The following is a 26,835-nucleotide window of genomic DNA, read 5'->3' as shown; positions in this document are numbered from 1 at the left end:
GGTAAATCCATGTGACTGTATCTCCAGAGCTTAAGCAAAACTATTTTACATGAAGCAAAACAGCTTATTAAACAACCATATCCAAAGCAGTTCTTTGTTTTGACAATAAGTAATTTAATCATTTTTTTCCATCACTGGGGATCTAAAAGGTATGTTAAAATGTTATATTCTGCCAGGCAGATTAATATGGATGTATTAAACTATTCTTATACTAACACTGCTTCCTGGTCATTGTAATTCTAAATTACAGATAATGACAGGCTTAGAAAAATGATTCTTCTCAATTACTACTCACCATAAATTCTGAGTTTTCATTGCTTGATAACTTAAACTAAGTAGGAGAGTAGATGATACAACACATTCATAAACTGAATTTAACCAAGTAAAAGCTGAAATCAGACATTAAGGTCTGTAACCTTACTAAATCACAGTGGAGGCAAGCATACAAAATGCTTAATAGTCAAGGAAGATTAGACAAATCACTCAACCACTTTGTACCCTAGTTTATTCATCTATAAAATAAGAACATGGGCTAGATGCTCTCCAAGATCTCTTCCAACACAAAGAGTTTATGATTCTAAGAAATTAACATATATGCACATGCTAGAAAATAATAAGTCATTCCTCTTTAATTAGTCATTTAAAATGATACAGGCCAACAGATGAATGGATAAAGAAGATGTGGCACATATATACAATGGAATATTACTCAGCCATAAAAAGAAACGAAGTAAGTCAGAAAGAGAAAAATAAATACCGTATGCTAACACATATATATGGAATCTAAAAACAAAAAAATGGTTATGAAGAACCTAGGGGCAGGACAGGAATAAAGACGCAGACGTAGACAATGGACTTGAGGACACGGGGAGGGGGAAGGGAAAGCTGGGACAAAGTGAGAGAGTGGCATGGACTTATATATACTACCAAATGTAAAACAGATAGCTAGTGGGAAGCAGCCTCATAGCACAGGGAGATCAGCTCGGTGCTTTGTGACCACCTACAGGGGTGGGATAGGGAGGGTGGGAGGGAGACGCAAGAGGGAGGGGATATGGGGATATATGTATATGTATAGCTGATTCACTTTGTTATAAAGCAGAAACTAACACACCATTGTAAAGCAATTATACTCCAATAAAGATGTTTAAAGAAATTAAAAAATAAAATGATACAGGCTGTAGCTATTGCAGTCACTAAAAACTGAAGTACTAACCAGCAACGCAGCAATGGCCATTTCATCATAAATCAATTTAAAGATGAATAATAAAAATACTTGTTCCAAAAAAAAAAAAAAATACTTGTTCCCATTTGAAACCCAGTAAGAAATTTTCATTAGCACCAATGAGAACTGATTAAATCAACTCATTAGATCTTTTTTTAACTTCATTAACTTACTTTTTTTTTAATTTTAAGTGTTTAATTGAGCGAAAATCGATTCGAACAGGGCAGCACCAAACTGGTATTGGCTAAGAGCACTCCACCAAAAGGAGCTCAGGAGAGACTTATATAGAGAAAGTAAGGAAGCAAAGCAAGGAAATTATTGACTGGCTATAGTTTAAAGCCTAGCTGGTATTTGTGATGGGTTGTCCTTAGGTTTCAATTTCTTCACCTTGAGGCATTTACAAGCTTAGGTTTTGATTTGCTTAGTAGGCCACCGAAGCATTAGAGCTACTTCAGCCTATTGGCTTCCTTGTTCACTAACTTAAACTGAGGAAGAGGCCAATCTGAATTTGCAAAGTTTCATCACTCAACAGCTTTAAAAGAAAAATCTATCCTCTCTCATCCATTAAAATCAAGAAACTGTACTAGATGAGGTTTTTTTGGCTTCAGTAAGTCTATATATGAGAATAATCTATCTCTGTACAGCAAGTAATAAACTGAACTGCAAACTGGGCTAGAAGAAGGACTTCCCTGGCGGTCCAGTGGTTAAGACTCTGAGTTTCCAATGCAAGGGGCACGGGTTCGATCCCTGGTCAGGGAACTATGATCCCACATGCTGCGCAGCACAGCCAAAATAATTTAAAAAAAAAAGAAAAACAAAAACTGGGCTAGAAGAAACATGTTTTGTACTCTTTTTTAAATTTTTCTTATGTACAATACCACAGCTCAATAAAAATTTCTAGCCAAGTGTGGTAGTCTCAATTTATTTCTTGGTGAAGCATACATAAAACGCATAGAAAAACCACTTAAAGAATACCATATCAAAGAACTATTTTACCACAGAAATGTCTTAAAATTCTTTCCAACATTTGCTCTCTTGATAATCTATTTAAAATCAACAACGATCCATTATAAGGCATTGAAATAAAGAACTAAAAGTTTTCTCATGAAGATGAGACTTGCCCAGAAAGCATAGTAATTACATCAAAGAACTCTTTAAGGTTTTTCCTCCTAAGAATTAAGCATGAGATTTCTAACAAAGAGATTATGGTCTCCTAGTTGATAATGCTACAAACTTCAAGTCACTAACTCAAACTGAAATAGTAATTTGCGATGTGATAAGAGAGCAGATGATTTATGTAACAGGAAGAGGAGGGGAAAATGAAGAAAAATAGAATTAGAAATAGGAAAAAAAAATGAGTATCTGATTTGAAAAAAAAGAACAACAAAATGCTGTAACATATAAAGTACCAGAATTAGAATTTATCAACTCACAGATCTAGATAGTTTGATCTAACAACTAGCCAGGATATTAATTTATACATATTAAAAATTGTGAACCCACAAAAAAAGGTTAAATAACACATTTAAACTAAACTACTATGTACAAAACAAGAAAGGAAAATCAATCCATAAAACCTTTAATTAGAGTTACATTAGATAACCAAAGAAATCTAATAACCAGGGCAAAAGATATTATCATTCTGTAACTATGAATATGCATGGCACACAGTAGTACTCAATATTTGTTGAATGAAAGAAGCAACAAGACTTTAAAAGGAAAATATAACCTGAAAAAGAAATGTACTCCAAAAAGGAAATATAAACTAAATAAACAAAGTTTCATTGCAACTGTTTACTAAACACTGACATAAAATAAACTCTTCAGAGCTATGATAGTTTAAGCTCCTACCTTAGTGCTAACAATTGAAAAATAAATAACTTGCAAATCTGGAAAAAAATCCCAAACTTTAAAGGAGCAAGTACTTACTTTTCCTTCAATTATTAAGGGCTCTCAGGTAGATTATAGTTGTCACTCGGAAATCTGTTCAAAGAGTTCTTACATTAAGATTACTCTGAATGTTACCTTAGTTAAGACCCAAAATGTATTTTAGTATTGTACTTTAAGGGCCAAGTGAATATCAAATGACTGTTAACTCCAGATGACGATGTGAACTTCATTATTCTTAGAATCTGGGACATGGATAACCTCTGTAAATGGGAATCCTTCCTGCCCTACTGTAACCCAGTTTACAGGCAAGAAAAAGAACTGTAAGTCAATATACTTTGCTTTCATGTTCTAAATTAAATAATCATGACACACAATCCACGCCAAAAAAAAAAAAAGGAAGAAAGAAAGAAAAGAAAAAGGGAAACTACATATCTTACATATATTTTTCAAAGGAGTCACAGTTCAAAAGCATCTAGCAAGAAAAAGCACAAAGGGCAAAAGAGTTGAGGAAATTCATTTTCTTGCACTCAAAATGCAAAAATCTCTGGTTTTCTTTGTGCTCTTTGGAGAATTTGCTAAAGCTGCTGTAGAATGAGAGTACCTAGACTGCCATCATGAAAATCAACAATGCACCTGGTAGGAACACAAAAGACTGACTCACCTGTATGGAATCCATTATCTTTGAAAAAAGCCCAAGTCTGGTACTAGAGGGCCAACATACTTTCTACAGGACAAGAGAATGATTTTTCTTCGTCCTGCTTTCCAGCTGTCTAAAGAATAGATCTTACACTAATTGTAATATGAGTCTTTTACAGAAATAAGAGGTGGATAAAGTGCTTACAAACAATAGCTATTTCATACAATTGTATTTGTAAATGTTCGTTCAGACTTTTATTACTCAGAAAGTTAAATGATTTTAAACCATGACTTCAACCTGTGTATTTGCTCAAAACATAAACATCAATTTAAAAAATGCCTTATATCAGTATTCTTAAAATCATATTGGAGACTTGCTACTAAATACAAACATGAAACACAATAGGTATAACTGTGATCACAATGGATTAAAACCAATACAGCCTTTACGAATGCCTCAGTGTTGCAAAAGTGTATGGGGAAACAGGCACTTTTATACACTATTGCAGGGTACTAACTAGTGTGCTTTATTAAAAAAAAAAATTTTTTTAAGAGTCATCAAAAGTTCATATTTTTAAATTTTCATCAACAGGAGAAACATCTATACCAATATAAATATTAAGTGCTAAAAAGGTGAAGTAATTGTATTAGTTATCTGTTACTGCATAACAAAATACCCTCAAACTTAGCAGCTTAAAACAATAAACATTTATTATTTCATATAGTTTCTGAGTGCCAGGAATTCAGTAGTAGTTTATTTACCAAGATGTTAGCCAGTCATCTGAAGACATGACTAGGGAGAATCCACTTTCAAGATGGCTCACTCACATGGCAGTTGTTAGGAAGCCTCAGTTTCTCACTACATGGGTCTTTCCATATGGCTGCTTACAACACAGAAACTGTCTTTCCCCAGAGCAAGTGGTCCAATGGAAAGCCACAGTCTTTTTATGAGCTAGCCTAGGAAGTGACAAACCATCACTTCTGCCATACTCTGTTGGTCACACAAGCAACTCTGATACAATATGGGAAGAAATTACACAAGGGCATGAATACCAGGAGGCAAGGATCACTGGGAACACTCTTGGATCTGGGCTATAACAGTGATAAACATACAGATATATGGGTGATGTGGTTTTATATATGTCCACAAATTCTTCGACATTTCTCTCATCAAAAGGTGAAGCTTAATTACCCCTCCCGCTGAATGTAGCCTGCACTTAAGACTCTAACAAATAGAATGTGGCAGAAATGGAAGTGCCAGACATCCAAAGCTAGTTCATAAGACACTATGGCATCTGCCTCTCTCTCTTGAATTATTCACTCTAGGGAAAAAAAGTTATGTGTTGTGATAACACTAAAGCACTCTTAGAAGGGACTTCCCTGGTGGTCCAGGGGCAAAGACTCCATGCTCCCAATGCAGGGGGCCTGGGTATGATCCAGTCAGGGAACTGGATCCCGCATGCCGCAACTAAAGATCCCACATGCTGCAACTAAAAAAAGATCCCTCATGCCATAACAAAGATCCTGCAGGCAATGAAGGTCCCGTGTACCACAGCTAAGGCCAGGCACAGCCAAATAAATAAATACATGTTAAAAAAAGAGAAAGAAAGAAACTCTTAGGAAAGGTCCATGTAGCAAATAACTGAGGCCAACAAACAGTAAAGAACTGAGGACTCCTCACAAAAGTCACAGGAGTAAGCTTAGAAGTAGATACTCCAGCCCCAGTCAAGCCTTCAGATAGCTCATGTAAGTTAGTTTGCAAGCTGATCCTTCCCCTGTAGAGTCTGGAGAGGACTACAACACCAGCCTATACCTTGATTGCAGCCCTGTGAGAGACCTTGAGCCAGAACCTCCCAGTTAAGCCACTAATGCATTCCCTTCTCACAGAAACCATGAGATAATGTTTGTGCTTTTTAGTTACTAAATTTTGAAATAATTTATTACAAAGAAATAGGTAGCTAATACACAGCACAAGTGGTTTTGTGAGGTTAGAGTAATTCTAATACTAAACCTAACACAGTCATTTAAAAAAAAAATTACAGGATATCTAAGCAAAGATCCTTAACAAAGTGTTGGCAAACTAAATCCAACACTATACGAAAATAATAATAAATCATGACATGTTAGGATTAAGGCCAGCAACACATGTTGATTTAACATTCAAAGCTCAATCAATATAATTCACCATATTACCAGAATAAAGGAGAAAAACCATATGGTTATATCAAGAGATTAAGGAAAAGTGTTGACAGTATTCAAAACCAATTTATGATGTAAAAAGGAAAGGAAAAAACTCTCAGCAAACTAGGAATAGTAAGGAACTTCCTCAAACTGGCAGAAGGCATCATATTTAATGATGAAAGACTGAATTTTATCCTCCCAAGACCAAAAACAAGGCAAGAATCCCAATTTTCCCCACTTCTATTCAGCATTACTGTAGAGGTTCCAGCATTGCATTAAGGTTAAATAAGTGAATAAATAAATAAAGATTGGAATGAAAGAATTAAAACAGCCCTATTTAAAAATGATATGATTGGGAATTCTGGTGGTCCAGTGGTTAGGGCCCTGCTCTTTCACTGCCCAGGGTGCAGGTTCAATCCCTGGTCAAGGAACTAAGATTCCACAAGCTGTGTGACCAAAAATAAATTAGTTTAAGAAATTTTAAAAAAATAAAGATATAATTGCGGGTTTTTTGTTTTTTTGTTTTTTGCGGTACGCCAGCCTCTCATTGTTGTGGCCTCTCCCGTTGCGGAGCACAGGCTCCGGACGCGCAGGCTCAGTGGCCATGGCTCACAGGCCCAGCCGCTCCGCGGCATGTGGGATCCTCCCGGACCGGGGCACGAACCCGTGTCCCCTACATCGGCAGACGGACTCTCAACCACTGCACCACCAGGGAAGCCCCAAAGATATCATTGTTTACATAGAAAATCCCAGGGAATCTACAAACCTACTACTAGAATAACTGAATTTAGCAAGATTGAAGGATATGAAGTTAATATACAAAAATCAATTGTATTCTTACATACTAGTAGCAAACAATTGGAAAGTGAAAACAATTTTAAAACATATATATAGTACAACCAAAAAACATAAATTAGCTAGAAATAAATATAACAAAAGTTGTCCAAGACTTCTACACTGAAAACTACAAAGCACTGCTGAGCATAATTCAATATTTAAATAATAAAAAGATATATCATGTTCATTGATTGGAATACTCAATATGGTCAAGATGGTAATTCTCCCCAAATTTAAAGCAATCCCAATCAATATTCCAGCAGGCATTTTTACAAAAGTTGACAATGATTCTGAGAGTTATATAGAAATGCAAAGGACCTAGAATAACAAAAGCAATTAAAAAAAAAAAAAAAGGTGGAGGACCACAAATCTATAGTAATTAAAACAGTTTGGATGTAACGGCAAAGATACATTTAAATCAATGGAAGAAAATAGAGGGTTCAGAAATAGACACATATTTATTTAGTCAATTGATTTTTAACAAAAATGCTAAGGCAACCCAATGAAAAAATAAAAGCATTTCAACAAATGGTGCCAGATCAACTACCTAGCCTTCTAGGGGGGAAAAAACCACTCTTACCTCACACCATACACAAAAAGTAACTCGAAATGGATCACAGATCTAAATGTAAAATCTAAACCTATAAAACTTAAGTTAAATATATACCTACCATACAACCTAGCCATGCCACTCCTAGGTATTTATCCAAGAGAAACAAAAACATGTTTACACAAAGACTTTACATGAAAGTTTATAGAAGCTCTTTTGTAATACTAACAACTGGAAATGAGCCAAGTGTCCATTAACTGGTGAATGGAAAAGCAAATTAGTATAGCTATACTAATTTTTATATATAATTATATAATTTACATAAGGAAAAGGAATGAATCATTCATATACACAACATCATGGATGAATCTCAAAATAATTGAGTGAAAGAAGTGAGGCAAAAATAAAAAGAATACAGACTATATGATTCTGGGTAAAATTATAGCAAAAGCAAACTACTCTATGATAAGAAAAAGTGAATCGTTTGTTGCCTTAGGATGGGAGTAGAGAAAAAAATGGATTACAAATGGTATAAGAAAATTTGGGGAGTGATAGAAATATTTCTTATCCTAATTGTAGTCATGGCTTCATGGGGCATAAACATGCCCAAACTGATTAAATTATACAATTCATGTGCAGTTTAGTGAATGTCAATTCTGTCTTGATAAAGTTGAAAAAAGCAAAACCAAAAGAAAAAAAATTGGTAATATCCACCAAAATTTTAAATGCACACTCTGCTGTTAGAAGTTTATCCTACAGATACACTCACAAAGATAAGGATATGTACTGAAAAATTATAATTTTAAACATCTGGAAACAACCAAAACTTCCATTAATATATGACATGTTAAATAAATTAATGTACTTCAGAACAAGGAATATTCTGCAACCATAAAAAGGAATGACATTATGTATATGTATAGCTGATTCACTTTGTTATAAAGCAGAAACTAACACACCATTGTAAAGCAATTATACTCCAATAAAGATGTTAAAAAAAAAAAGGGGGGGCTTCCCTGGTGGCACAGTGGTTGGGAGTCCGCCTGCCGATGCAGGGGACAGGGGTTCGTGCCCCAGTCCGGGAAGATCCCACATGCCGCGGAGCAGCTGGGCCCATGAGCCATGGCCGCTGAGCCTGCGCAATCCGAAGCCTGTGCTCCGCAACAGTAGAGGCCACAACAGTGAGAGGCCCGCGTACTGAAAAAAAGAAAAAAAAGGAATGACGTACATCTATATGCTCAAACATAAGAAACTATCCAAGATATACTGATGAATGAATGAAGTTGCAGAGAAATTCATACAGCAAATCCATTTGTGTTTAATTTTTAAAGTAAAAAATGCATATGCATAGAAGTTGCTAGCTGTGATTATACCTAATAGTTAACAAGTACCCTTATCACAATTAAAATTCTGTTATTGCAAATATTTTATAGTTTTCCACAAAGAAACACTACATAATATTGACACCACCACTCCTAATAGTAGTAATAGTAAGTGCCCAATAAATATTAGCTGCTATATGCTAAGCATAACATGCCAAGCACTTTGTACAAATTGTATTGAATCTTCACAACAAACTTGTAAAGTAGGTAGTATTATTTTTATCACCATTTTAGAGAGTTAGGAATGTGGGAGTCAAAAAAGGCTTTGCTGAAGGTCACACAACTATTAAGTGGAAGCATGAGGATTTAACTCAAGTTTCTTTGATTCCAAAGTTGATACCTTTAACCACTGCTCCAAAAGTCTCTCTGTAAGCATAATCTAGAAACCAAAAACCCATAAATGAATACAGCAACTGGGAACACAGTGTTAATAAAGAGAATACAATCGAAAAGCACAGGTTTAATTTCTGGTTCTAACTTTTGGTAGGAAATAAACCCTTCATATTCACATATGTATATAATTGTCCTCTGTGAGGTATTTTATTAATCAATCCACTCTGGCCATATGTTTTCAGCTCTAATTTCTTACATTCTATCTTCTACATATGATATATAAATATATAAATGTTATAATATATAAATGTTAGTTTCTATTCTAATTCTAAATAATATAAACCCAAAATTCATAAAGAGGAGACAAAAATATATTTCCCAAGGAGGAATTACAAGCACTGAACTTAAACTAGCCATGGAAATTTATTATTATTGACACCATTCCTTCTATAAATTGTATGTTTTTGCATTTAGTTGTAGCACATTACATAGATTGCTTTTTGCAATTAACCTCCAAAAGGAATTAAATATTAACGAAATCTTCCAGATACAATTATGAGAAATAAGACATCCATGATCTGAATAATGCAGAAAGAAACACCGATTACAACATACCACATTTTATACCTTAGAAATATATTTAAACTACCTAAGAGTAAGAATTTTTATCTTTAGAAGTCTGCTTATCAATCTCAGCTCTCTAAAGAAACTCACTCTCTTTGCTATCAATTCACTGAGCATAGAGCAAATATGAATAAGAAATTTCTACCTACTAACACTGTATTTTATTAAATGTTAAGTTGTCAATTGCATATTCATTCGGCAATATTAGCATTTTTAGAAAATAAAATGTAGCTCAGCAAATTACTGTTCCATAAAAACTGCACATTATAAAGTGATTTCTATAGAACTGCTCATTTGTGTATGTGGACACACACAACCAGAAGGTAAAAATTAAAATAAACACTCTATAAAATTATTATGTACAAATTTTTGTCAAAACTGTTTTTAATATTATCTTTTCAATAAAACTAACAAAATAGATACCTTAAAATAAAAGTATTTTAAAATAAAACAAAAAATGTAAATATCAAAAGTTATAATCCTAATGCCAAAGAATATAGAAATACACCCTAAAATGGTTCTCATATACGCTCTAACAGATCTCAAAAATAACATCTGCCAAGTCATGCTTCTACAATCTTATTACTTTTTTTTTTTACATCTTTATTGGAGTATAATTGCTTTACAATGGTGTGTTAGTTTCTGCTGTATAACAAAGTGAATCAGCTATATGTATACATATATCCCCATATCCCCTCCCTCTTGCACCTTCCTCCCACCCTCCCCATCCCACCCCCCTAGATGGTCACAAAGCACCAAGCTGATCTCCCTGTGCTATGCAGCTGCTTCTCACTAGCTATCTATTTTACATTTGGTAGTGTATATATGTCAACGCTACTCTTTCACTTCGTCCCAGCTTCCCCTCCCCCACCCCGTGTCCTCAAGTCTGTTCTCTACGTCTGTGTCTTTATTCCTGTCCTATTACTTTTTTGTTTGTTTGTTTTAATTTTTGGCTGCGCTGGGTCTTCGCTGCTGCGCGCGGGCTTTCTCCAATTGTGGTGAGCAGGGGCTACTCTTCGTTGCGGTGCACGGGCTTCTCATTGCATGGCTTCTCTTGTTGGGGAGCATGGGCTCTAAGCAAAGGGGCTTCAGTAGTTGTGGCTCGCAGGCTCTAGAGCGCAGGCTCAGTAGCTGTGGCACAGGGGCTTAGTTGCCGCGGCATGCGGGATCTTCCCAGACCAGGGATGGAACCCATGTCCCCCACATTGGCAGGCGGATTCTTAACCACTGCACCACCAGGGAAGTCCCTGTCCTATTACTTTTTAAAGGTTTTCCCCCCATATTTTCTACTCCAACTCCACAGATCAGTAGCAAGAAATAAGATCAAATAAAAGAACATGTTTTGGTAACATTATCTGAAACAGAAGATAGGTTAGTTATAGCCAGAAAATAAACATTGTAGAATTATTTATGAAGAAATTATACTTAACATTGGTAGATTTCAAGACTTTTATATTTTAAAGGAATGAATTGTTTGTAAGTAAATCAGTTACTGCTAGAAGCAGTTTGCTTCAGTTACCTGAAATTAGAATAGCAGGCTCATTAAATATATATAAATCAGTGATGCAGAGGCACTGCACCATATTGATGGAGCCCTCATTAATTTTCAATGATACAGCCACTATCATATTTGTGTTCTAAAAAAAACCGAGTGAGGTTTACAATCATTTTTCTTCATCTCAGAAATCTGGCTTTTACATATTCTAACTTAGTAAATGAGAAGAAACCTAATACTCCAAAACATTTCTAATGAAGTCCATTAAATTTTACATTTTCTTGCCTTTTTGTAGGGAATAAATATATTTATTTATACATGTGTATAATATATATATTTATACAATGTCAAAAGTGAAATATGTAAAGTAAAAATACTATAAAATAAATTATCCTTATGAGGTGGTTGATACAGTCTTTCTAGACACTTGCATATAACACAAAACAAAGTCTAAATTTTGGATTTTTCAGAAATATTGTGAGATGCTCTGTTCTCCAAAAAAACTAAATGATAACAGAAAAAAAAGGAAATAAAATTTGCTTCTGATAAAAAAAAAAGTTATCCTCCAAATCATTTCCTGGCATAAATAATACATTTAGGTTTCCTAATTTGCATATTATATCTCAAAAACCAAATACAATGACATTGTTTATATATTATCAAAGAAAAAGATAAATTAAAATTAAAAACTGGCAGAAAAATCATTATTGAATGTTTAAAGTATTTTTTAATCTCAAGCTAGCATCCTGGAAACTAAAATACAAAGAGAAAATTGTTCTAAACATATCAAATTGATTTTTGATAATACTGTAGTATTTTCATTTTTCACATAAAATGGGTTTGAGTTACAATCTGGTTGCATTACATTAATAAGAACTGTACTTGGCAAATGTGATCAAAATTTAATTGAACAATTATAACTGGAATTTACACAGAAAAAAGAAAATGGAGCTGGCCAGGTGAGCAATGCAACCATATAAGCTTTCTTAGGCTTTAGCTTCCCCATCTGTTAAAAAAGGGAGGACAGGTGGAGAATAGAACTAAAAAGATGACTGCAAAGCTCCTTCCAAATTTACATTAATCGAGTCTGCCAACTTCCTATCAATCCTTTTGATGAAACAAATAGCACTTTGTAGCATGTACTTTTGTAAGGGCTTCCATCCCCAGCCTGAAAGCTAAAACTGACATGACTTTCACTTTCCTAAAGGAGCTAATATTTAGATATTTCCTCTTCAGTGACTGTTCCACAAAAACATTTATGCATTTGGAGCCACCTTAACATTTTGATCCCTTGATGCTAATATTGCAAAATTTCCCAAGTTTAGGATATTCTCACCAAAATTGTTTGCTTCCCCAAAGGCCCTTTTCCTACATCAGCAGAATGGTTACAATAAGGGTTCAGGATTTCAGGTTTCTGTTACTTCAGTAGCATTTTTTTAAAAAATAGTTTAACATGGTAGTTCTCTTATTAGTTTTTTAAGGAAACTGCATACTGTTATCCATAGTGGCTGTATCAATTTACATTCCTATCAACAATGAAAGAGGGTTCCCTTTTCTCCACACTGTCTGCAGCATTTACTGTTTGTACATTTTGTGATGATGGCCATTCTGACTGGTGTGAAGTGATATCTCATTGTAGTTTTGATTTGCATTTCTCTAATTATTAGCGATGTTGAGCATCTTTTCATATGTTCGTTGGCCATCTGTATGTCCTCTTTGGAGAAATGTCTATTTAGGTCTTCTGCCCAATTTTGGATTGGGTTGTTTTTTTGATACTGAGCTGCATGAGCAGTTTGTATATTTTGGAGATTAATCCTTTGTCAGTTGTTTCATTTGCAAATATTTTCTCCCATTCTGAGGACTGTCTTTTAGTCTTGTTTATGGTTTCCTTTGCTGTGCAAAAGCTTTTAAGTTTCATTAAGTCCCATTTGTTTATTTTTGTTTTATTTCCATTATTCTAGGAGGTGGGTCAAAAAAGATTGTGCTGTGATTTATGTCAAAGAGTGTTCTTCCTATGTTTTCCTCTAAGAATTTTATAGTGTCCAGTCTTACATTTAGGTCTTTAAGCGATTTTGAGTTTATTTTTGTGTATGGTTGTTAGGCAGTGTTCTAATTTCATTCATTTACATACAGCTGTCCAGTTTTCCCAGCACCACTTATTGAAGAGGCTGTCTTTGCTCCATTGTATATTGTGGCCTCCTTTGTCATAGACTAGTGACCATAGGTGCGTGGGTTTATCTCTGAGCTTTCTATCCTGTTCCATTGATCTATATTTCTGTTTTTGTGCCAGTACCATACTGTCTTGATTACCGTAGCTTTGTAGTATAGTCTGAAGTCAGGGAGGCTGGTCCCTCTGGCTCCATTTTTCTTTCTCAAAATTTCTATGTCTATTTGGGGTCTTTTGTGTTTCCATACCAATTGTAAAATTTTTTGTTCTAGTTCTGTGAAAACTACCACGTGACCCAGCAATCCCACTACTGGGCAGATATACCCAGAGAAAACCATAATTCAAAGACACATGCACCCCAATGTTCACTGCAGCACTATTTACAATAGCCAGGACATGGAAACAACCTAAATGTCCATCAAAAGAGGAATGGATAAAGAAGATACGGTACATATATACAATGGAATATTACTCAGCCATAAAAAGGAATGAAATTGGGTCATTTGTAGAGATGTGGATGGACCCAGAGAATGTCATATAGCGTGAAGAAAGTCAGAAAAACAAATATTGTACATTAATGCATATATGTGGAATCTGAAAAAACTGGTATAGATGATCTTATTTACAAGGCAGAAATAGAGACACAGACGTAGAGAACAAACATATGGATACCAAGGGGGAAGGGAAGCAGATGGGATGAATTGGGAGATTGGAATTGACATATATACACTATTGATACTATGTACAAAATAGATAACTATTGAGAACCTACTGTATAGCACAGGGAACTCTACTCAATGCTCTATGGAGACCTAAATGGGAAGGAAATCCAAAAAAGAGGGGATATATGTATATATATATAGCTAATTCACTTTGCTGTACAGTAGAAACTAATGCAACACTGTAAAGCAACCATACTCCAATAAAAAAATTTTTTAAAAATAGTTTAACAAATAGCATAAAATCCACTTTCACATCTTAATTACAAAGAATATTTTTATAACTCTAAACTTCCCTTTTCCTCCTTATAAAGAACCAAGAAAAACTAATTTCCATTTAATGACTCAAAAGAAGACGTAAAATACTATAAAATTACTGGGGGCAGTAACCATGTCTCCCACACTCACTGTTGTATACTCAGCACAGTGTTCTCCAAAATTGCTTGAGCGTAAGACTCTCTTAGATAGCCAGTATAAAATACAAGTTCCCTCCACCTGGTAAGGCCCAGAAATTTGTATTTTAAATAGGCACCCAAGGTGATTCTTAGGATGAGGCAAGTTTAGGAATCAGTGGCCTGGAAAATGTATTGAGTATATGAGAAAGAATGCAAACTTATATTTATTAGTAAACCAACAACTAATAAACTACAGTTGAGTCTTACTTTTTAAACTTTGAAAATAAGCTTAATACATATGAAACGTGAAGAAAACCGTTAAGATATCTAGGTTAAATTTTCATTCAATTATTCTCATTCTATTTACTATCTCAGGGACTAATTGCTAAGTAAACAAGAAGTAAATTGCCAAAAATATTCCTGAAACTTAACCTAAAAATTGTTATTTTTCTGCATTTAGAATACTGAAAGCAACTCTTTACAGTTGACTACAAAGTAAATACTCTTAAATTTACCTAAATTTTTAAACTTACTTGAACTGTGCCTCATCTAATACTCACAGCAATGCTGTGAGGTATATGCTACTGGTAAACCTACTATACCCATGAGAAAACAAAGGCTTAAAGAAAATAGTTTTCCCTAAATCACACAGCTAAGAATAAGTGGAAAACCTAGGATTCAAACTGAGGCAAACTATCATTACACATACGTTAGACATAATATTTTATGCCCACAGCAGAAAAAAAGGCAATGAGGAAATATATTAATTCTGTCTCTGTTTATACTTTTACCCCTACAGAAACTAAGTGCCAATGTTTCAAGTTCTTGCAAAATAAAATAATTTGTGTTTTAACAATTAAGTTTGAACATCGAATAAACAGCTTCATATTTATTACCTGCTTGAATCTTATAATACAAATTTGACAATATAACTTCAAAGGAGAGGTGGATATAGATACAAGGGAAAGAGCTCTCAAAGGGCATCCATCCATGAGGGACCTCCTTTTGGTCCATTGGTAAAGAATCTGCCTTCCAATGCAGGGGACACGGGTTCGATCCCTGGTCAGGGAGCTAAGATCCCACATGCCGCAGGGCAACTAAGCCCGCACATCATGACTACAGAGCCCACACGCCCTGGAGCCCTGTGCACCACAACTACAGAGCCCATGCACTCTGGAGCCCATGCGCCAAAACTAGAGAGAGAAAACCTTATGCCACAACTAGAGAGAAGCCCGCGCACCGCAACAAAAAGATCCCGCTTGCCGCAACGAAGATCCTGCGTGCCACAACAAAGAGCCGATGCAGCCAAAAAAAAATGAAAAAGGGTGTCCATCCATGAAACGAAAATTCACCTGCAGGCAAAACCTAACAAAAGGTTTCATCCAAGACAGAAAATGTATGTGTATACACATGTGTGTGTATATATATACATATATACATATATGTAGTAAACTAGTCAGCAGATAAAATGAATCTTAAAAAAAGATTCCCAGTATAAAAAAAAAGAATTAGAGAGGAAGAGCCATATGGGGTTAGGGCTATATTTTCACATACAAAGAGAAACATTACAGATAATATTAATTACTAAATATTTAGTAACCATGGTTTTAAAGAACTAAGACAGTAAGTTACACTCAATAAGAGAAGGAACTGAAATGCAAACACTGCATCTTCAAGACTCAAATGCACTAATAGCCATTTTTAGTCAAACCAAAAAAATACATATTATAGCCATAAAATAACCAATCCATGGTGATATATTCATATTCTGTAAATAAACTGACCAGCACTCTCTCCCATAATGGAAAAGGAAAATCACCACTAATAAAAATAACTAAAATTTTTAATATTTTAAGAAGCAGTTTTACTAATGGTATAAGGTCAAAAAAAAAAAGACTAAAGCTAATGACTACAATGATTTTCTAATTAACTGTTAACTAAATTACCCAAATTTTAAGAGACTGAAGGGGCTAAATATTATCTGTTCTAAGCAAATTAACAAATCAAAGTTAAACAGCTGGCCTAAAACTTGCCAGTCTGTGGCAGAACTAGAACATAGATTTTCTAACTTGTGAGTCAGGGTTCTGTCTATTACCCAATGGATTTGTATAATTAAAATACATGGGAGGGCCTCCCTGGTGGCGCCGTGGTTGGGAGTCCACCTGCCGATGCAGGGTACACGGGTTCGTGCCCCGGTCCGGGAAGATCCCACATGCCGCGGAGCGGCTGGGCCCGTGAGCCATGGCCGCTGAGCCTGCGCGTCCGGAGCCTGTGCTCCGCAACGGGAGAGGCCACAACAGTGAGAGGCCCGCATACTGCAAAAAAAAAAAAAAAATACATGGGACATGAACTCTTATACATATAGTGAAAGCAAAAACCACCTCCTTCAGGAGAATGGTCTTGAGATATTCATTGTAACTACAATCCACAAATATGAGATATTAATTCTCCAGAGCTGTTCCACAGCATTATATTCTAATCAACTTCAAAACATCCCATTAAAGAAGACAAAGAAGGAGAGGGAGGGGGAGAGGGAGAGGGAGAGGGTAAAGAAAAGAATATTTAGGAGAGTTTTAGGGAAGAGGCTGAGGTAGTAAAAAAAAAAAAATCAGAAACTACAAAAGGAAAGAAATGTTAAAGGGGCATAGCAATTACCAATTTTGAGGTAAAGAAAATAAACATGTACACACAGAACAGAGGCTACAGGAAGTAAATGCCTCAACAATAGTAAGGCCAGCTTTTCCTAACAAACATGATGGAGTAACTGATGTCAGACTAGCATTCTCACCATGAGCTACCATAAAACAAACAAAATGCATGAGACAATCATTTACAGGTATTAGATAATGGGCAACAGAGAGACTATAATCCCTTAGAAATGGTAAACTAACAAGGTGACCCCTACAGTTGCCTCTTCTTTCTACCTGGGAAAAATTTCCATGACCACGGCCCAGCAAGTAAGAATTTAAGAAGGGCACAGTGGTTCTGCTAAGCTGTACAGGCAGAGATCAGACTTCAGTGCTGTTGATTTGGTTGAAATCTGCAACGCAGAGGGTCCAGAAGTCTGTAAGAACCACGCGCCCCGCTGTAAGTCCTTGGCCACAGAACAGACTGCACATATACAGGGCAAAACCAATCAAGGATTAAAAGATAATGCCTGGGAGAGGAAGACAGTATAGTTAAGGAGTGCTGGGTAAACTTTGGAGTTCCCACCCAGCCAAAGTAGAGAAACCACATTAACACCTTATTAACACCTCAAACATCCAACTGAGATATGAAAAAGGCCTCAACTAAGAGGGAGGACCACATCATATAATAAGACTTATTCTAGACTCACCCTAACAAAGCCTAATCAAGCCCCAACAAGTTTTGCAAGGAATTGAAAGTTTGGAGGTTGAGTTGCAGTAAAGTAAGGAAACACAATGGGCTCTCCTCAGATCCATCCTAGCAAAGATTAAAACCAAGCCTACAAAGTTCAAGGTAATCAGCCAGTAACTGAAGTATCTACAAGAATTTTTAAAAACACCACTCTACACAGAAAGATAAAATTTGCAATTTCTAGTACCATCTACACGATCAGTATACAATTGAAAAAAGTACTGAATGTAAAAAAAATAAAAGAAAGAAAAATGTGACCCATAGGGAAAAAAAAAAAAGAGTAGTCAATAGAAACCAACCCTGGGACTTCCCTGGTGGTCTAGTGGTTGAGACTCTTCACTTCCAATGCAGGGGGCCTAGGTTTGATCCCCGGTCGGGAAACTAGATGCCACATGCTGCAACTAAGAACCTGCATGCCGCAACTAAAGATTCTGTATGCCACAACTAAAGATCCCGCGTGCCTCAACGAAGATCCTGCATGCCGCAACTAAGACCCAGCACAGCTGAATAAATAAATAAACATTTAAAAAATAAGTGAAATCAACTCTGAGACAGCCAAGATGTTGGATCTAACAGACTGAAACTTTAAAATCAGCTATTTTAAATGTTTTTAAAGATTTAACACAAAATATGTCCAAAGAATTACATTCAAAGAAGTAAAGGAAAATATGGTCTTAATTAGTGTGCAGATAGGAAATCTAGTAAGAGAAATGAAAACTATAGAAAAGAACAAGATGAAAACCCTAGAACAAAAGTACAATAACAAATGAAAAATCTACCACATGGGCTTAACAGAAGATTGGACATGGCAGATGGGAGTCAGTGAATTTGAATACAGACCAGTAAAAAATATCTAACCTGAAGAACAGACAGGAAAAAAAGATCAAAGAAAAATGAATAATACCCCAGCAACTTATAGAACAATACCAAAGAGTCTAACACACATGTACTTGGAGTTCCAAAATAAGAAGAGAGTGAAAATAGTGCAGAAAGAATCACTGAAATTTTCCAAATAGGATGAAAAACACTGACTTAACAGTTCCAAGCTCAGCAAACCTCAACTAGGATGAATACAAAGGAAAGCACACCTAGACTTATAGTCAAACTGCTAGAAACCAAAGATAAAATCTTGAAAGCAGCCCCAAAAGATTTTTATGATAAAGGGGTCCAAGGATATAAGTAACAGCTAACTTCTCATCACAAACAATGGAGATCAGGAAACAATGGAATGGGGAGTTCCTTGGTGGCCTAGTGGTTAGGATTCTGCGCTTTCACTGCCATGGCCCAGGTTCAATCCCTGGTCAGAACTGAGATCCCGCAAGCTGTGCAGTGTGGCCAAAAAAAAAAAAAGAAAACAATGGAATGATATATTTCAAGTGGTGAAATGACAATCCATAATTTCATATTCAGCAGAAATATCCTTCAAACAGTACGGTGAAATGAAAACATTCACATAAACAAAATCTGGGAGAATTCTTAACCAACAGACCTGTACTACAAGAAATACTAAAGAATGCTCTTCAGGCAGAAAAAAAATCAATGCAACTATAAAATCAGATCCAAAAGAAGGAAGAAAGATACTAAAGATGGTAAATAAGTAGGTGAATACAAAAGACTACATGGGGCTTCCCTGGTGGCACAATGATTAAGAACCCACCTACCAATGCAGGGGACACGGGTTCGATCCCTGGTCCAGGAAGATCCCACATGCCACGGAGCAACTAAGCCCGTGCACCACAACTACTGGGCCTGCACTCTAGAGCCTGTGAGACGCAACTACTAAGCCCACAAGCCACAACTACTGAAGCCCATGAGCCTAGAGCCTGTGCTCTGCAGCAAGAGAAGTCACCGCAATGAGAAGCCCGTGTATCGCAACGAAGACCCAACACAGCCAAAAATTGAAAAATAATAATAATTTTTTAAAAAGACTACAGCACACTAGGATGGCTATAATCAAAAAGATAAATAATAACAAGTGTTGGCAAAAGATGTAGAGAAGCTGGAACCCTTATCCACTGCTGGTGGAAATGTAAAATTCTGCAGTCACTTTGGAAAAGTCTTACAATTCCTCAAATGGATAAATATAGAGTCATCAGATGATCCAACAGTTATACTCTTAAGTACACACCTGAAACAAAATCATTTGTCACACAAAACTTGTACATGAATGTTCATGGCAGTATTATTCATTATAGCCAAAAACTGGAAACAACCCAAATGTCCATCAACTAATGAACAGACAAATAAAAAGTGGTATATCCAAACAATGGGATAGTATCCAATAACAAAAAGAAGCTCTGAAAAATGCTACAACATGGATGAAACTTGTACTAAGCAAAAGCCAATCACAGAGGACCATATATTATATGATTCCATTTATATGAAATGTCCAGAACAGGCAATCTATATGGACAGAAAGTCAATTAGTGGTTACCTAGGGCTGGGAGACAGTAGGACTGGAGGACAGGGCTAAGTAGTAAGGGGTTTCTTTGTGGAGTAACAAAAACATTCTAGAATTAATTGTGGTGACAGATGCATGTCTCTGAGAATATACCAAAAGCCACTGATTCTACACTCAAAATGAGTGAATTTTATGGTATGTGAATTCTATCTCAATAAAGTTGTTTATTAAAAAGACTATTTTTTATTCTCTACATCTCCTTAAAGACAACTGGCTGTTTAAAGCAAAAATAACAATATTAAATCATATATAGAAGTTAAAGATAAGACATCATCAGCATACAGGATGAGAGGGGTAAGTAAATGGTATTATATTATTCACACTTGTGAGGTATTGAAATGTAAGGAATTTGTGAGGAAGTGAAAAATGAGAAGTGTCAGATATTGACTCTTAATAGACTTTGATAAAGATGCACATTGTTGGGCTTCCCTGGTGGCACAGTGGTTGAGAGTCCGCCTGCCGACGCAAGGGACACGGGTTCGTGCCCCGGTCCAGGAGGATCCCACATGCCGCTGAGCGGCTGGGCCCGTGAGCCATGGCCGCTGAGCCTGAGCGTCCAGAGCCTGTGCTCCACAACGGGAGAGGCCACAACAGTGAGAGGCCCACGTACCGCAAAAAAAAAAAAAAAAAAAAAAATGGGCTTCCCTGGTGGCGCAGTGGTTGAGAGTCCGCCTGCCGATGCAGGGGACACGGGTTCGTTCCCCGGTCCGGGAAAATCCCACATGCCGCAGAGCGGCTGGGCCCGTGAGCCGTGGCCGCTGGGCCTGCGCGTCCAGAGCCTGTGCTCCGCGGCGGGAGAGGCCACAGCAGTGAGACGTCCGCGTACCGCAAAAAAAAAAAGATGCATATTGTTATACTTAGAGAAATCACTAAAAGAAAATTTAAAAAATAAAATAACAATAAAGAGCTAATAGGCCAATACTTTGTTATCCAATTAATCCAAAATAAGGCAAAAAAAGGACAAATGGAAAACAAATAGACTTAAACCCAATGATAGCAAAAATTACATTAAATATAAAGGGACTAACACACCAATTAAAAGGCAGCAATGTTGGACCATATAAAAGAGCAAAACCAACTATGTACTGTCTACAAGATATAAGACACACATTGGTTGAAAGCAAAAGGACAGAGAAAGGTATACTATCAAACAGGAAGCATTAAGAGAATGATGTAATATCAGACAAAAACTTCAGGACATATTACAAAAGACCAAAAGGAGCATTTCATAATGACAAAAGGATAAATTCATCAAGAAGTCACAGCAATTCTGAATATCTATGTACCTAATAAGAGAGTTTCAAAATACATGAAGCATGACAGAACTAAAAGGAGAAACTGACAAATCCACAATCCAGTTGGAGTAATTGATAAAATGAGTAGATAAGATAAATTAGTATGGATGCAGAAGATCTGAGTAACACTATCAACCAAGTTGACCTAATTGACATACACTATACCCAACAGCTACAGAATACACATTTTTTTCAAATTTACACTGATTGCTCACCAAGACAGACCATATGCTGGACAATAAATAAGTTTTCAGAAAATTTTAAAAGACTGAAATTTAGCGAAGTGCATTCTCTTACTTCAACAATATTAAATTAGAAATTAACAACAATATATCTGTAAAGTCCCCTTTTTCTAATTCTTCTATCCAGAATGAGTGCCTTTTTCTAATTTTTCTGTCCATTGTTTCCTAGTTCACAAAAAGGTATTGTATAAGCCCAGCATATTAAACAAATGAATTAATACCACTTATGAATTATTCTTTCCAACAATAAATAAATTGAACTTTAATCTGATAAACTTCTAAAATTACTAGTAATTTATAGAAAATACAAAGGAACATATTAATACCACAGAGATGCAATCAGAAAAATTCAGACTGGTAACTCTTTAGAACTACTCAGAAACATCAGTAAATGAGAGAGAGAGAGACAGGGACAGAGAAAAGAAGATTAAAAAGAGAGAAAGACAAACCTTAAGTACGGCAAAATATTGATTTTTACATATATCAAGATGTGTTTTGTTTATTCTACTTTGTGTCTTATGTGTGTTTAAAATGAAAAAAGGAGATTTAATAAAAGCAAATATAGGTAAAGTTTCCAGAGACAAGTGTTGCCAAGGATGGTTGGGATAAAACTTAAATTATTAAAGACTTTAGTTTTAAATTTTTGTCAATCTGAAAAATATTATCCAACTATGTTGGGTAATAGAAAAAGAAAAAATAAAGTTTCTGTATTCCAAAGAAAAAATAAAGTTTTCCCAGCTTCCTTAAAAAAAAAAAAAAAAAGACTTCAGTTAAATGAAAATTAGATTTAATTGGCTCCATCTAATTCAATATGCCTTCAGAATTCTATGAAAGAATACTATGAAAGGCCCATTTCTTAAAATAGGTGGCCCTGATAAACAAAGAAAAAATATTATCCTTTTCTGTAATTAAGACAAAGTTCATCATTGAATTGGTAAAAAAAAGCAAAAATAGAATCCAATCTTCTTTGGATGTTCATGCAATCAATTCATTTGGGTGTTTGCTGGATAGATTTGATACATAAGAGAACACACTTCCTCAATAGCTAGCAGTTAAGGGAGAAAAGTATTTTCATAATGTTTCACCTCTTTTCTCCTTTCTGCTCCTGTATTTTCTCTCATAAATAGTATTCCTAAATAATCTTTCCATAATCCTACACTTCCTATCTTTTGTGAAGCACTATTCCTACTCACTTTATCACTTGCTTCCTAAAATGCCTTTACTACTTGAGGACACACAAAATAAAGTGAGTAAAATCATGTGGCCCTGTAATCCTTGTCTCATGGTATTCACACTCTTGTGTATAAACACCCTCCCACCTTGTAATAGGATTGTTCAGTGCTAACAAATAAAATACAGCAGAAGCAATGATAACGTGACTTTTCTGATTAGATGATGAGAGGCTCTGCAGCTTCTGGTTCTCTCTCATCACTAATTCTGGGAAAAGCCACGTCATGAGCAGTCCTATGGAGGGTCCACAGGGAGGAAATGAAGCTACCAAGAACCACATGAGTGACCTTGGAAACAGATGCTCCAGTCCCAGGCAACAGCTTGAGCAAACCTCATGAAAGACACTGAGCCAGAATCACTCAGCTGAACCACTCTCATACTCCTGACCCTCAGAAACTATGTAAGATAATAAATATTTATTGTTTTAAGGTACTAAGTTTTGGGGTAATTCATTACACAGCAATAGGTAACTAATGCAAATAGCAATGCTAAACAACAATACCTGCTCCTTTCAGACTAACAACTGTATTATAAAAATGCCCAAATTCAATGCCATGAAATACATTCTGTACAAATTCAACATACTATCAAATCAAAAGTATTTCACATCAAAATCCATAATGTTTTATTACCTATCAGAAGAGCAAGATTTAAAAAATAATAATGCCCAATATCAGCAAAGATGTTTGGCAACAAAAATTACCATAAATAGTTGTTGGGAGCACAATCAATACCATCTTTTTTGATAACAACTGAGCAATGTTCATCAAAATTTACAAGTCACATACAATTCTACTACTAGGCATTTACATTTACCCCCGTTTGCCTGTTTATCTTACAATATACTTGCATAAGTGCTCAGAGAGAGAGAGAGAGAGAGAGAGAGAGAGAGAGAGAAGCTCCAGTGAAAAACTAGAAATCTAAAGATTCATCAAAAAACTTTTGGTTAAATCAGTTATAGTATAACTGAACAGTGGACTATCAACCAACTGTTAAAGAGGAAGACATGTACATACCAATTTAGAAAAGATACCCAAGATATACATTATGAAAAAAGTAAGGATATATATAATCCCACTTCCATGAGAGAACATGATAACGAGTTCATATTAAGAAAATCATCACAAAAGGGTCATTATAATTAAAATTATATTTTCACATTTTATAGTCTCTTAAATTTATTTAAAGATAACCATTGTTGTGCAAGTCTTTCATAGCAGGCCAAACAGATCCTGTTTAAATTTTATTTCTGCTTAACATCCATACCATGCACAAATAATATGATAGCCAATGTATACTGAACAAATACTATGTGAAAGAAACTTTGTTAAGCACCTCCAAATATGATGTTTACATATATTGTTTAATCCTCAAACACTGTAATATATATGGTGCTATTATCTCTATTGTACAGGTAAGAAAAATGAGGCAAAAGGAGTTAGGAATTTGCCCAAAGCCACAGAGCCTGTAAGAGTACAAAGAATTCAAAATCAGAAGTTTGTTCTCTTAGCCAATAACATATAATCTTTTATTCAGTTTGTTCATATTTCAAGTCAAAAAAGGGCTGTAAAACGTGGTCTTTATCTAACAGGTTAGCAAATAAACCAAAATCAATGCAATACGAGAATGACTTAGACAATTCTTAACTCTTATGAAAAAACAGAAAAGACTATGGATATGACAAAAGCAATTTCTAATTAAAAATAAATATTTTATAATTGTCTAATAAAAACGCAATTTATTTTACTAAAATCACATAATCTTCCCTGACTGGCTAATTACTACTAGGTAGAAATTTCTTCCAGTAAATTACATTTAGTTAGCATCCTTCCAAAAAAGCAAATTCCCTTTCCTTGAGCACCAACTGTAACAAATCTGATACAGGAAAATGAAGAGAAGCTGAGCAAAATCTCTCTAAAAACCTAATAGTCTTTACACAGCGTTTGTCTCGTTTCCCTTTTTCAATCTACTTGATTATTTTCACCTTATTTCGAAATCTTAACCCATTCAATCACAGCTCTACTGTATTTCCTTTGCTGGATGAAGCAAAGGGAAAAAAAGATTAATTAGAAAAAGGGACCAATCCAGTAAGTTACTAAATCCCATTATAATCATTATAACTACAATTAACCATGCAATTTATGCTTACCCAAAGGTCTTGTCCACCACATTGTAGATTATCCATCATTTTTTATCTCTAAGAAACCTCAAAGAAACTACAGGAATGTATGTTCACCTTACATCCCAAAGTGCTTTATATAAACCACCTCTACTGAACCACATTTGACCATAAAAACGTGACAAGAAACACTCTGACCAGTTCCTGCACTTACTCTTCAAAATATTCAACCTCCCTTCTTCCCCTATCCCCCCAAAATTGGCGTTCTAGAGTCAGACAGCCTGTGTTCCAATTCTAGCAGGGCCCACTAAATAAGAGACGTGGAGCAGTCTCTGTTTCCTTCCCTGTAAAATGGAAATGATACTAGTACCTACTTCGTGGGACTGTTGTGAGAATGAAATAAGATAACTCATGGTAAAGAGCTTAGAACAGTGCCTGGCATGTAATGTGCACTCAATAAATGCCAGCCATTACTGTTATCTCCAAAATTAACTGCCTAAAATCTAAATTTTCTCTTTTAGAGATGAGAATCTAACCAAACTCCATCAGGACAGTGGGCATATCGTCGGGGTTTCAAATTAACTAACGCAATAAATAGCAGCAGTATATAAACACAGTAATTTTATTTTCATAGCACTTTCGCTCTTTTTAATAAAAACATTTTGCGTGAACTTAAACACTCCTAACCCCACGCTTTTAACCAGCGAAATGTCTGGAACCCTGTTGACAACACACCCTGGAAATACAGTCGAGGTTTTCATCACCTAAGAAGGGTGAAACCTAACAAACTGCTGGTTACCACATCAGGGAACCTGCAGTCCAAACCAGGCCTGAGCGGCTCAGGGCTAGCGGCTAGTCTGTTTACAGAAACAACGTTCCCTTTTCCCATTTTCCTCCCCAGGGTCGAAACTAACGACGCCCTTTTCTCCCCTGAGCCGAGGTCAAGCATCTCCCGGCTCTTTCGAGAGCTCCCACCCTGTGCGTCTTACCCCCATAAATCCCACTCTCCCCCGACTCACAGAGTGTGTCCGCACACATTCACCATCAGCTTCAACGAAGGGTTCCGGTATTTGGTGGTCTTACACCGGGGACAGCCCTGATCGTCCATGGCGCCTTCTTTCCTGTGGACTCTCCTGGATGCCTGCTTCAGTCGCAGCCACAGCCACCTCCAAGCCCCCTCAGACCCGAGGCCAAGCGGATTCCTACCAACAGGCACTTGGCTGGGACGGTCCTTTGCAAATGAGCACCGGCCGGGGGGCGAGGCATGTCAGCACAAAGGTTCCGGCAGCAAGTTTTCCGGTCCTGCAGCTAGGGCTCGGTGTCAGCTTCCGCAGGCCAGCGCAAAGGCTTAGATTTCGGGGAGGGCTCTTAAAAAGGCAAATTGTACATAAAGCCTCATCTCTATGCACCTAGCTGTATTTTTCAAGGAACTGTGTCACAGTTAGGAACAGAGATTCCATCTTGTTTTGTCTGGAGACATTCCCATTGTATCAAAGATTTATGCCTGGTGTACATATTCAATAATTCGCACCAGTATTTTCTTTTGAACAACTTGATAGCCTGTGTTTTATACTTCTCCTTTACACTTGCACAGTCGTGCAATCACAGAAAATAATATGCATTCGCAGATATGAAGTTTGGAACACTTATTTAGAATGAAAGTCTCTGCACCGACCCTA

At 36.0% G+C, this 26,835-nt stretch overlaps 1 protein-coding gene across 3 annotated transcripts in view; it reads right to left on the bottom strand.

Moving 5' to 3' along the window:
- The window catches only part of MNAT1 (MNAT1 component of CDK activating kinase), a 215,379-nt gene extending 188,997 nt beyond the window's left edge, over positions 1–26,382 (bottom strand). For all 3 annotated transcript variants that reach the window (XM_070044974.1, XM_030855154.2, XM_070044973.1), the window contains exon 1: positions 26,176–26,382. In XM_070044974.1, coding sequence (XP_069901075.1) covers positions 26,176–26,264 — 89 coding nt within the window. In that variant the 5' untranslated portion in view covers positions 26,265–26,382. The remainder of the gene's footprint in view (positions 1–26,175) is intronic.
- Positions 26,383–26,835: the final 453 nt, after the last annotated feature.

The sequence above is a fragment of the Globicephala melas genome, chromosome 2 (genome assembly GCF_963455315.2).
Source record: "Globicephala melas chromosome 2, mGloMel1.2, whole genome shotgun sequence".
Lineage (NCBI taxonomy): Eukaryota > Metazoa > Chordata > Mammalia > Artiodactyla > Delphinidae > Globicephala > Globicephala melas.
The sequence above is the reverse complement of the archived record's forward strand: the minus strand, read 5'-3'. Positions and strand labels throughout refer to the sequence as shown.